We start from the raw sequence: 12124 nt of genomic DNA, 5'->3' as shown, positions 1-12124 counted from the left end.
TGCAAATATAGCTCTACTTGTTTTTAAACATGTACTAAATTTCCTAAATTCTTTAATTAATCAGGACCTCTTAATAGCACTGTTTCAAAGCAGAGGAATAGTAATTAAAAATTTATCAGAGGCATTTTGTGAAAAACCCCTCTAGAGATTTCTAGAACATTAGGGGTTTATATCTGAAAGGTAGAAGATCCTTTGTGTTGGTACTCTTTTTGTTAGTGATACTGTTTATTTTTTTATTAATTTTTAAACAACCTATATAATAAAAGCCTAATATGCTAAGTGTCCGGTTGACCAGCTGGCCATTCAACCAATCAAAGTGTAATATGCTAATGATATCCTAAGGCCACTCAACCACTCGCTATGATGTACACTGACCACCAGGGGGCAGACAGTTGACTGGCTGACCAGTCGCTATGAGGTGCACTGACCACCAGGGGGCAGAGCTCTGACTGGTAGGTTAGCTTGCTGCTGGGATCTACCAATACAGACTGAGCAAGACGGGCCAGACATGCCCTGGAGCCCTCCCACAGTCCCTCCCTGGCTGGCCAACCTCCTGCATCCCTCCCCAGTCCTGATTGTGCACTGGTGGGGTCCCTCGGCCTGGCCTGCAACCTCTTGCAATCCAGGACCTCTTGGGGAATATTGGAGAGCCTGTTTCGGCCTGATCCCGCAGGCCGAATTAGTTATAAAATAATAGATGACCTCTTTAATGATAAAACAACTTATATATATTGACCAAAATTGTCACCCTACTCCATTGCTACCTCTCTAGAGGACCAATATTTACAGCTTATATGCTTCCTTCCAAGTTCCTTTATGCCCAAACAAAAACATATAACCAAAGAGTCATACATGTATACAAATTTTGCTATTACTTATTTTTATTAAGACGGGATCACACTCTGAACATGACTCTGCAGTTTGCTGCTATCAATTAATACACAATGAGAATACTTCTAAGGCAAGACATGTAGACCTAGCTCAGTCTTTCACTTATTACATAATATTCTATAGAATAATTTCCCACAATTTTAAGGACATGAGTTTTACTTTAAAAGACAATTCCAGATAACTTTTCTTAAGAGCTTGTGGCAATGCATCCTCTCACTGATATATGAGACTATAGCTTTTTATCCTTAAAAGCTCTGTATTTTATAGCTCTTTTTAATTTTTTGCCAAGTTAATGGGTGAAAAAACATGGTATATTTTTAAATTTTAATTTATGATTATTAACCAGGTTGAACATTTTTTATTGTTAATTTAATGTTAATATTCTTCATTTGCTCTTCTTTTGGGTTGCTTGTCTTCTCAGTCTGTGGGACCTCTTTATATACATTGTATATTAGCCCCTTTTCTGTCATGTGTTCTTGGCTAAATAATCTCATCTTTAAGAGTTTGTGTGTGTGTATGCAGTATGTGTATGTGTGTATGTGTGTGCATACACATATAAAATCTTTTTACCTTTGCAGTCTCTTCTATAGTTAGTGGTCTGTTCAGTTCTTAGGTCAATCTGGATGGCTAAGTATTTTCTAGAAAATTACCCATTTCCTCAGGATTATAAAATTTATTGACATAGAGTTGCATATAATAGTGTCTAAAATTTTGTCTTTACACTTTCTAATAATTAATAATATATGATTTTTGTACATTCTTATCCATAGTTAGGCTTGTCATGAATTTATCCATTTTAATGGATGTTTCAAAGAAATGGTTTCTTATTTTGTTTATACCTCTTGTTTTTTATCCTATTAATTTCAGCTTTTATCTTTAGTCTTCCTTTTCATTGACTTAATTGCTCTTTTCCTCATTTACTAAGTTGAATGTTTATATAAATTTACTTTTATTATCGTTTTCATTAAAAAATAATTTTAGGCTATCAATTTTTCTCTGAGTACTGCATTTGCTGGGTCTCATGGGTTTTGTTTGTAAGTATTTTCCTTATCAGTACTCTCTAGATAATTTATAATTTCAATTTTTATTTTTTCCTTGTCTCAGAAGTTGTGCAGAAGAATTATCCTTAATTTCCATGACATCTCTTCATAGTCTATTTCTAGTTTTATTGGGTTGTTATCAGAGGACAAGATCTATAAAATTCTATTGTAGTAAAATGAAGTTCCTTAATGTCTAGTTTTATGATTTTAACAAATGTTCTATATGCATTCAAAAAGAATATATATTCTCTTCCTAAAATTTAAAACTTTATATCCACGTAGATATTAAATTATATTTACTATACATTATTCTGTTGATTGATATAGTCACATGCTTTATATACTCCCCTTTTGGAGTTTATTTGATATACCAAATATCCATAATTATATTTTAACCAACTTCACTTTGAATTTTTGTTTTACATTTTGGGCAGATGAAGAAACTGAAGCTCACTAAGGTTTAAGTATCTTGCCTATGATTTTGTAGCCAACAAGTGGTAGAATTAGAGTTCTGAATTGCTTTGTAAATATAATGACTGATAAGAGAAATGAGGGATGGGAGACACAAGAGTGAGAAAAGATTACAGGAAAAAAAGGGCTTTGGAAGTTGTAATAAAGTTTTTGGTTTTAAATGGGGTACAGAAAGCTCTTAAAGGGGTATTCACAGAAGGGTGATGTGCTCTGACTTCTGTATTTACCGGATCCCTGCAGCTGCTGCATAGAGCACAGACTCTAGGGATGTAAGGGTGTAAGGGAGACCGTTAGGAAAGCTACTGTAATAATCCAGGAAAGCGAGGACGGTGCTTGGGCGAGAGAGGGAAAGATGAGTATGCGGAGAAAAGACTGGATTATGGATATATTTGGAGGGTAGAAACAACAGGATTTACTGGCATATTGTTTATGGGGTGTGAGAAAGAGGAGCCAAGAATCCCTCCAGTATATTTGGCCTAGAGGAACTATAACAGAGGAATTACCAATTACTGAGTTGGAGAAGTCTGAAATACAATATTCCAAAACAGAAAACTCTTGTTTATGACCATTTACTTATGAAAACCAAATAGGTAACAAGGAACAAAGTGCTGTTAACCTTTCATTGGTATTTTTATTCTCTATGCTTTATAAGTCAGAAGACACAGTCTGTGCGCGGCCAAAGGTTAAATCCATTTATTAGCGTAAATGGCATATGCAATGGTTTCGATCAAGGATCAGGGAACTGCAGCCTGTGGGTGGCTGCCTGTTTTAGTAAATGAAGTTTTTTATTGGAACACAGCCAACTCATTCATTTACATACTGTCCATGGCTGCTTTCTAACTGCAGCGGTTACAACTGGGACCTTATGGCTCTCAGGCCAAAAATATTTACTATCTGACATTTTAAGGAATAATTTGCTAATCTCTGGCTTAGATTTAGACAGGGACAATCAAAACTGTGTTGAACTAAACCAGGTTGATTGCAAGGTATCTTTTAACAGCCTGATGATCAGGAATATTGTACCAGAATTCATATTAGTGGCATTTCTTTCTGGACATGAAAAAATATATAAGAAAAAAAGTTATTCAAGGATTTAGGATGGAGCCAATAATTTTTATTTTGGTTGTTTAACAAAAGAAAGCTTTTATTTTACAATATATGTGTAATAAAAACATGTATGAATGTGTACATATCCTTCAAATTTAAAGCCAAAAACATCATGCATACATAAAAACATATATACTAACATTCTCTGGGAAACATATAGGCCATTAACAGATTGGCAGCACAGATTATAAAATGAGCATGGGTTTCAGATTCAAATAAATCTGTATTTAAATCCCTGTTCCTTTATTTACTGGCTATTTGGCTACAGACAGATTATTTAATCTCCTTGAGTTTCAATTCTTTATAATAAATGGGAATAATAGTACCTTGAACAGTTTTTATGAAAATTAATGAGACAATGCTTATAAAGTGCCTCATACAGTAGTGGTACATAATGAGCACTCATTAAACATAATTTACTAGAAAAAACAAACAAACAGAAAAGAACTCTAAATCTTATTGAGAAAAGAGGTGATCATAAGGTAGTCTCTTATAGTGTAGTTACTTTTTCTAATCTCTGAAGTTTCATATTATTAAAAAATATCAAAAATTAATTGAAAACAAAGTCTTTTTATGTTTCAGATTTTAATAAACAAAGGTCAATCTATATTTGCAGCTCTGAACCCAGGTGACATGTTTAGATTATTCTCACAGAGGAAAACACTGTTAATAAGTTAAATCATATCCTCCCTAAGTGAACACTAAAAGGTTTTAGTAAAAATAGAGGAATTGTGATAATTTAAACTTAAACAATAGGCAATGAGCTACATGCAACTTTAACTTGCTGTTTATAAGCTTCACTTAACATTTTTTGTTTTTTATTAAATTTGTAGCATTGAGCCTCACTGATGAAGCAAGGGGAGGATTATACTAATAAATACAAGTTGAGAATTTGACTGATACTAATCCTGAGCTTTCAAATTAGAAAGTGGAAAAACCAATTTCATGTGAGACAGATAAGTAAACAAAACAAGAGCCTGGCAACTGTCTTTTCTAATAATCAGCTTCTCCATTGGTGAAATAGATAAAGTTACTTCCTCCGTTTGTGGGAAGGCCAGGGTATATAGCATTTTAATCTCTTTTGCTGCTCTTCTTCCAAACTTTGGAATTTTAGAATATGCGGTGCCTAAGTCTTTCTAAATAAAAAGCAAATGCTGGTCCAGAATTAGGATATTCCTCGATTTTCTTCCTTCAATAACAAGATCACCTTGCTACTTTTCTTTTTTTGGGAAGGGAGACAAGAATGGAAGAAAAAGAAATACTAAAAGGCATGAGTCATGCTCATATTTAGACAATGACTTAACGCACTCAATCTTTACCAAGGGTCTATTTTTTTCTAAGCATCCAAAACGCCCTGGTGCAGGACTGGCTACTGGAGCCACCGCTCTTTCACACTCATGGCCTCACAGTTTTTCACATTTCCCAGCAGCTTCTCTCAACCAAATGGACTTGTGTCAGAAAGCAAAACAAAGGGAGAGATGGAAACATCCTACTGGGGATGGAGCCCACAGCCTGGGTATGTGCCCTGACCGGGAACTGAACCGTGACCTCCTGGTTCATAGGTCGACACTCAACCACTAAGCCACACTGGCTGGGAAGCATTATTTTTTTAATGCAAATATCATTATATACTAGTAACTAAAGAGAAGGAGACAAGAAAATCAGAACCTTCAAAGAACTAAAAATTATTCCAGTAAAGTATCATTTTTTCTGGAGTCCTAGGTAATGTTGTCCTAAATTTTAAGCACTGACTGGGGCTATTTTTTTTCCTCATAATGATAGGATTAAAATACATAGATTCAACATATTATAATTTCCACAAAATCAGCCAGAAGCTGAACTTCTGTTCAACTAAGTGACTGGACATGAAAAAGACTAATTTAATCAATATTCTGAACTTGAGAAAAATTAAGGCACCACAGCAATTATGCACTTAACTTGTATATTACCTCTTTGATAAACATATTCTGAGCGAATGCTGGTTTTAAGTGATGTTATGATTATGGCTTGACATTTTAACATTTATTTCTTAAATGGGTGCTGTTAAAAAACCCTGTAAGTGCTAGGTTCTTATTACATGATGATATTTTTATACACTATTGAGGCAAGGGGAATCTCTTCCCTCTTGTTAGAAAATGAAAAAGTTAAAATATATTAGTAAACACTTTCTAATGTTCATTTTTAAGAAAAATAAACAAAGATAAACACTGGGAAGCTTTTGAAAAAATTTTGTAGGAGTATTTTGTTCATTCTGGTTTTATTTCAGTGACTACGTTCTTTCATATTATTTTAAAATAAGTGGTAACTTAAGACTCTAATTTCAGGTTTTTCAACTTGCTGTTCTGGGTTATCTGATGTGATCTTTAAACTCAGAATTGTTCCATTTCCTGGGGTTCCTGGCAATAGATATTTGTGCTCATGAACACAGAGAAGGCTGCTTTCTGATTTCAAAGCGTGTTCTGTGACTCTTTAAAAAACAAATAAGGAACAAACAAGAATTTGCAAGACGTTTAGAAAGGAAAAAGTATACTCCTCCACAGTTTTCACACTTTTCCCAAAATAAGAGAGGAAAACGACTACACTGATGACTATGCCAAAAATGGGGGGGAAAATCTCAATGACATGATTTCAAGTTATTACACTCAAAGAAAATATTTAATTTAATATTTAATTTGTAAAAGTATATCATTTACAAATTAGTTTGCATTTATAAATCCATTAGCCAAGAATACAGAGTATCTAAGTTGAACAAGTAACAGATAAATAAAATACTATATAAACCTAGGATATGAAGGGACTTACATTAGAAAAGAGTAATTTTTTAAGAAGGTTAATGTACAAAGTCCTCAGCAATGTGAAAAAATACAGGCTAATTTCAAACTGTTATAAAAAAAAATTAAGGCTTCATACCGATGAAACTGCTTTTGATAAGTTCTTTTCTAAGAAGTATAAAAGATATATAAGAACTTGGAGAAAAACGCCTCCATTCTCAGTGTTCTTTGATTCTCTGATCATAAGGGATATTTAATGGAAATAACTACCTAAAAATAAGCTCACTGGAAGATTTACTTCCTTGCTTACTTTCTCCAGGTTTCCCTTGTCCAGGTTCGTATTTTCTATTTGGCTACCTTTCCTCTCCTTCAGAATTATTACAATGCCTTCCTTTCTCCATGAAGCCATTACTGAAAGCATAAGGGTTGGCAATTTCTTTCTCATCTTAAGGCTCATTCACATTTTCCTCAACACATATAATAAAAATAATGAGTTCACATTTTCTGAGAACTTACCACGTGAAGGGCAACTGGAACGTGCACTGGTCTTACCTTGCTGAGTCCCCAGAATAATCCTGGTTAGACACTACTATTACCCTCTCTACGGATAAAAGAGCAGGACTAGCAGGTTAAGAAACAAACCTGAGCCCTGGCCGGGTAGCTCAGTGGGTTGGAGCATCATCCCATACACCAAAATGTTGCAGCTTCGGTCCCTGGTCAGGGCACATACCTAGGTTGCAGGTTACATCCCCAGTCTGGGTGCATATAAGGGGCAACTGATCAATGTTTTTCTCTCTCTCCCTTCCTCTCTCTTTCTCTAAAATCAATAAAAAAACATATCCTCAGGTGAGGATTTTTTTTAAAAAAGGAAACATACCTGAGTTGAAACATCAAGAGCAGGGACAAGAATGCTGTCGCCCAGCCCCAAAGCCTACATTCTAACCCACTAGATGTTGCTTAGATTTAGAAAATAAATCTTATGTAAAATCATGGTAATTATGCCATATTTATTTTATTTAAAAATAAACCCCTTATGGAATATTTAACACATCAAACTGATAACACCTTACTATGACCATGAACTGGCAGTTTATCAAATTGTTAGGTTTACTGATATGAGAATTGGTGACAGCAAAAGCCCACAGGGTCCCCAGTGAGAAAGGGAACCAAATGAGGAAGAAAAGTACTAAGAGTCTGAGATACCACCACTTCGAGACACTGCTGGATATGAAGCTAGTGCCATTAGACAACAGATTCCACCCGGGGCTACTTAAAAGCTGCTTACTCTTCTCCCTAATCTTCCCAAAGCCTGAAAAGAACACTGATCAATGAGAAATTTATGAAAGAAAACAAAAAGTCTTTTTTAAAATTTCAAGTCAGAGAAGAAGAAGAGTAAGCTCACTTTGATTATAAAATTGGTATTACAATTGATAATAAACTACTTTCCCCGGATTCCCTGGAGCTAGTTTAACGGGAGCCATTTTTAAAGTCTGCTCTGAAGTTTATGGAATAGCAGAATGGACTGCAACTCAGAGAGGCCTGACATGACTGGATATTCTTTGGTAGGACATTAATCTAGGCATGTACTTCATCAGCAACATTAGTTGGCTGTGCTCTCTATCTTATAGGTGAGGTTCTCTCTGCCTCTATTCTACATCTGCTGTTTCTCTTTCCAAGGCTACCTAACAATCTCAAGTTTCCCAAGGAAAGGGCTTACACGAGATTCACTGATGTATCTTTCATTCTTGCCAAAACTTAAGGTGTGCTTTATTATAAAATCTATGGAATAAACACATCTCTTAATCAATCTAGTCTGCCTCAATTACCAACTCAAGTTCTGGTTCTCAGTCCTTCCTTTCTTTTAATTTTGTTGTTTTTCTTGATCTTCTGCCATTAAAAAACAACAACATTTTAACTCCTCAATGCTTTCCTTGTTTTTATGATTTCCGTACTCCTCTCTTCCTGATATAATTTTTAACTGTTCTGTTCTTCATATTATAGTTATTCTTGATTTCTTTTTCCTTTTATGTTTGTTCTTGATCATTCTATTCTCTTGTATTTCTTTCTCTCTCTCTCTCTCTTTTTTTTTTGCCTACTCTTCTTATTCCCTTCCATCTTTTATTTCTTTCATCTAGTACTTTTTTTATTTTTCTTTCCTTGCCTTTTTAGCTCCTTCCCTCTTAAGGATCTGTGTTAAATTTAGTTTCACCTGCATTTCTAAGAAAATAATACTTTCTTCATCAAAAGTACTCTCACAATTAAAGCACTGTGTCTTCGTTAACAAGGACACCAAGTTCAGGAGGAAACGGATATGCGGTTTCTTTATCCACTTCTTTCTGAGTATCCTCAATAGGAAGTATAACTACCATTTCTCATGAAGGTGATAAGGTATATAACCTACATGTCAACCAAATCAAGTCAGTGAGTACTTGTGGCACAGTCAGTAGAGAGTGACGGGGGAAGTGGCAGAAACTTTCAACAACCTGCTCTGAGCTGATCAGACAAAACAAGTGAACCACTTATCCAGTTAGATAGCTTCAGTTACAAGTCAGAGAAAACCCAACTGGACCTGGTTGAAACAAGAAAGGCTAACACAGTTGCAAATTCCCTAAGTAGCATTGCCACAAGAACCTATCTTCTTTCAGTCTCTCTGCATCGCATTCTACAGATTAGTTTTATTCTAGGCATGGCTCCACTCATAAACTCAGCCGATCCTAGGCCTGGCTCACATGCAACAGAAAAATCGATTCCCAGCAAAAGTCCTAAGATTTCATTGGATTAGTCTTGGTCATACACCTTCTTCTGAACCAGTCACTGTGAAAGGGGAGGTGGGTTACAACAATCTGCTAATGCTAGTTCATGTGCTCCACTTCTGGGTCCTGGATAGACAACTCCTGGGAACCACAGTCTCAAGAGAAGGAGCAACAAAGAATTTTATGCTGGGAAGGGAACTAGCACATTTCTACTACATGAGGCAAAGCTGAATGCAGATAGCACAAAATAACAAGCCTGTAATTTACTAAATATATATTCTTTTTCCATGGAGTTATTTTGATAATTATAAGATTATAAAAATGAGTAAACACATTTTACTTTATGAAAATGGTGCTCCTCTACATTTTTTTTTTACAATGAATTCCTCTAGGAACTCTTACTGAGAATATTGACCCCAACACAATTACTTATTATGATTGTTATGTAATTTAAATGTTCTTACTATCAAATAATGAGAAGAAAAAAAACCCCAGAATAATGAACCAAATGACTACTTGAGAAAATAATGATATTCTTGGGAGGAAAAAAGGTGCAAAAGATCACAGTGGTTTTTTAAAAAAAAGTAATATAAAGTCAGTTAAGCAAATATAGGAGGAAAATCATTTAAAAATGAGAAAAGACAATAAGAAGCACACTTCACAAGTGAGCAACTGTCAATCTCTCCTATTCCCAATCTCATGACAGCTCTTCTGACTAAATATTAAATAAAGACCTTATGGAATTAAAGGCCAGAACATTAACAACTGAACATACAGAAGAGTCATCTGGCTGGTCACCTGAGTATGGGCAGGGGTTAGGGGAGTGAGGGTAATTTTCAGAGTAGTAAAAGAAGTCAATTATAGATCGTTAGATCATATACAGGTATCCAAATAAATGAATGTCAGTCCTTAGTCCCCCCACAGAGGACTATGTATATTTTCTCGAGCTTCTGAATGTCCGCTTCAAAGGAATTCTCCCCAGTAAGGAGAAGACTTTTATTTTCTCAGTACTTAAAGAGACAAGAAAAATCAAATTTTATCTGCAACTGTGAGTCATCAGCCACTGCAGTTCTGTAACACGCAGGTCCCTGTTGCTGCAGCCCTTAGAAAGGAGAGGACTATCTTTTAATGGCACAAATAAATCCCTGCACTGCCTGCTTGCAAAGCATAATTAATTCTGGCCTTTTCATGCTTAATGAAACACCTTAAACACATGAGAGAAGTGAGTTTGAGCTTCTTGTGTATACTTAAAACAGGGAAAGCCCTCACCACAACCTAGTTCTACTCAAAATGCTGTATGTGACGCTTGTATGAATTCTGCAATCATTTCTTCACAATACATTTCTTAAAACAAGCAAATTGTGCTATGGAACACTTACAATCCACCACCTGTATGAACAATTCTCTTAACTTTTAAAGTGTGAAATATTTTGTTTTTCAGATTCTTGGCAGTAAACACATGACTTTGGCTCTTAACCTGTGGCTGCGATAGAAGGGTATTTAAACAAAGTAAACTCTTAGATGTAGCTGCTCAATATCATTTCCTTTTATTAGAATAATTTTTCATATTTTAATACATACCGCATGTTGTAGTACAGAGGCTATGATTCCACTGAGAATTTCAAAACGTAAATTTTCAAGGTTCCATTTCCAAACACAACTAACAATATGAGTAAAATTTTTGAAAAAAAAATTTAACTGAAATACTGTATTTACCTTGAAAGATGTACTCCTCTCTATAATAGTCAATTGTTCTAGCCCTGAGGAGTCTTGAAAGCAAATGCCTATTTTTAAAGAAGTTACTACTGCTATAAATGCAGTTTCTTTGCTTTAATTATAAATTGTACATAGAACAAGTGAATAATAAAATATAGAATTCACCTCACCTGTTTAGGTGTGACCCCAGGCATTTGAATATCTAATGCAAAATCAGATGAATCGATAGGAGTTACTGGTCGGGTGGTACCAAGACATTCATTGGAAAATGATCTGGTAGTTTCTTTAAACCTTAAAAAAAAAAAGATAATTTCAACATCTTTGAACATAATGGAATTTTAACTTGAAATGAGAAAGAAAAAAGAAAGGGATTCTATGACTGTAAAATTAAAGATTATTGATTTAGACCAGATGAAAAGATGTGATAACTACATAATATTCTAAAACATTCTCAGAATTGGACTTTATAGTCCATGAGCAATATATGTCTAACTTGTAAACAAAATTTAATCAAAGGAAACAAGCAGGTTACATTTAAAACTCAATTCAATAAAAACTTGTCAAATTACTTATTTGTTTCTAGTTAATGAAAATACAGTATTAATGAATCAGAAATTATCACAGACCTGACAATTTTCTAATGGAAGAAATATTAACAATAACCTAGTAACATTTTTGTGAGTATTTTGAGTGCCTCGTATTACTAGTCAGAAACAAAAACCAACAATAATAATGCTAGGAGGCAGAATAGGAGGTGGGGGGAGCTGTGATGTGAATTACAAATGTATAAGCGCATAAATATTTAATGTGGTAATTATGAGGAGTGTGTCTACAGCCCAGTGTTTTCCCGTGAGCTCTCCCAGCCCATGATCTGATTCTCCCCACCACTTACCTATATTGATATTTTATTCTTCCAGCTATTATAAAAGAAGGCATTCAAGTCTAAACGCCTAGATGTCGTTTCTGAAATATCTCCCCAAGAGGGAGCGATCTGTATTGGAAATCACAACTTCTAATTGAAGTTTTGAAAGCCAGTGCAGCCTGGCTTACACTACAGTGGGTTTGTGGTTTTTTTTTCCCCCTGTAAAGGGGACTTCACAAGAAGTTACTGTGCTAAAATCCCAAGTCAGCCCAGCAAAGTAAAGCAGCCTTGTCTATTCCTCCGACACGCAGGTCCCCAAAAGTGATCACAGTTTTCAACAGCATGCAGACACCACCCAAACAACATTCCGCCCGTTTAGACAGCAACAGCACACGCACCCACCTCTTAAAGACAGAAAGTGGGCTTCTGAACCCCAGGCTGCTGCTTGGAAACACGAGGAGGAGAAGTAGCAGGCTCCGAGCGCCAGCCATGTCCACGCCGCTCCGGCCCCGC

General features: G+C 35.3%; 1 protein-coding gene across 11 annotated transcripts in view; it reads right to left on the bottom strand.

The window, feature by feature from the left end:
* PAM (peptidylglycine alpha-amidating monooxygenase) overlaps nucleotides 1-12118 on the bottom strand; it is a 163786-nt gene extending 151668 nt beyond the window's left edge. For all 11 annotated transcript variants that reach the window (XM_005866420.2, XM_005866414.2, XM_005866417.2 and 8 more), the window contains exons 1-2: nucleotides 12014-12118; nucleotides 10920-11040 (exon numbers count right to left, since the gene is read on the bottom strand). In XM_005866420.2, coding sequence (XP_005866482.1) covers nucleotides 10920-11040; nucleotides 12014-12102 — 210 coding nt within the window. In that variant the 5' untranslated portion in view covers nucleotides 12103-12118. The remainder of the gene's footprint in view (nucleotides 1-10919; nucleotides 11041-12013) is intronic.
* Nucleotides 12119-12124: the final 6 nt, after the last annotated feature.

This window comes from Myotis brandtii, unplaced genomic scaffold (assembly GCF_000412655.1).
Source record: "Myotis brandtii unplaced genomic scaffold, ASM41265v1 scaffold230, whole genome shotgun sequence".
Taxonomy (NCBI): Eukaryota; Metazoa; Chordata; class Mammalia; order Chiroptera; family Vespertilionidae; genus Myotis; species Myotis brandtii.
The sequence above is the reverse complement of the archived record's forward strand: the minus strand, read 5'-3'. Positions and strand labels throughout refer to the sequence as shown.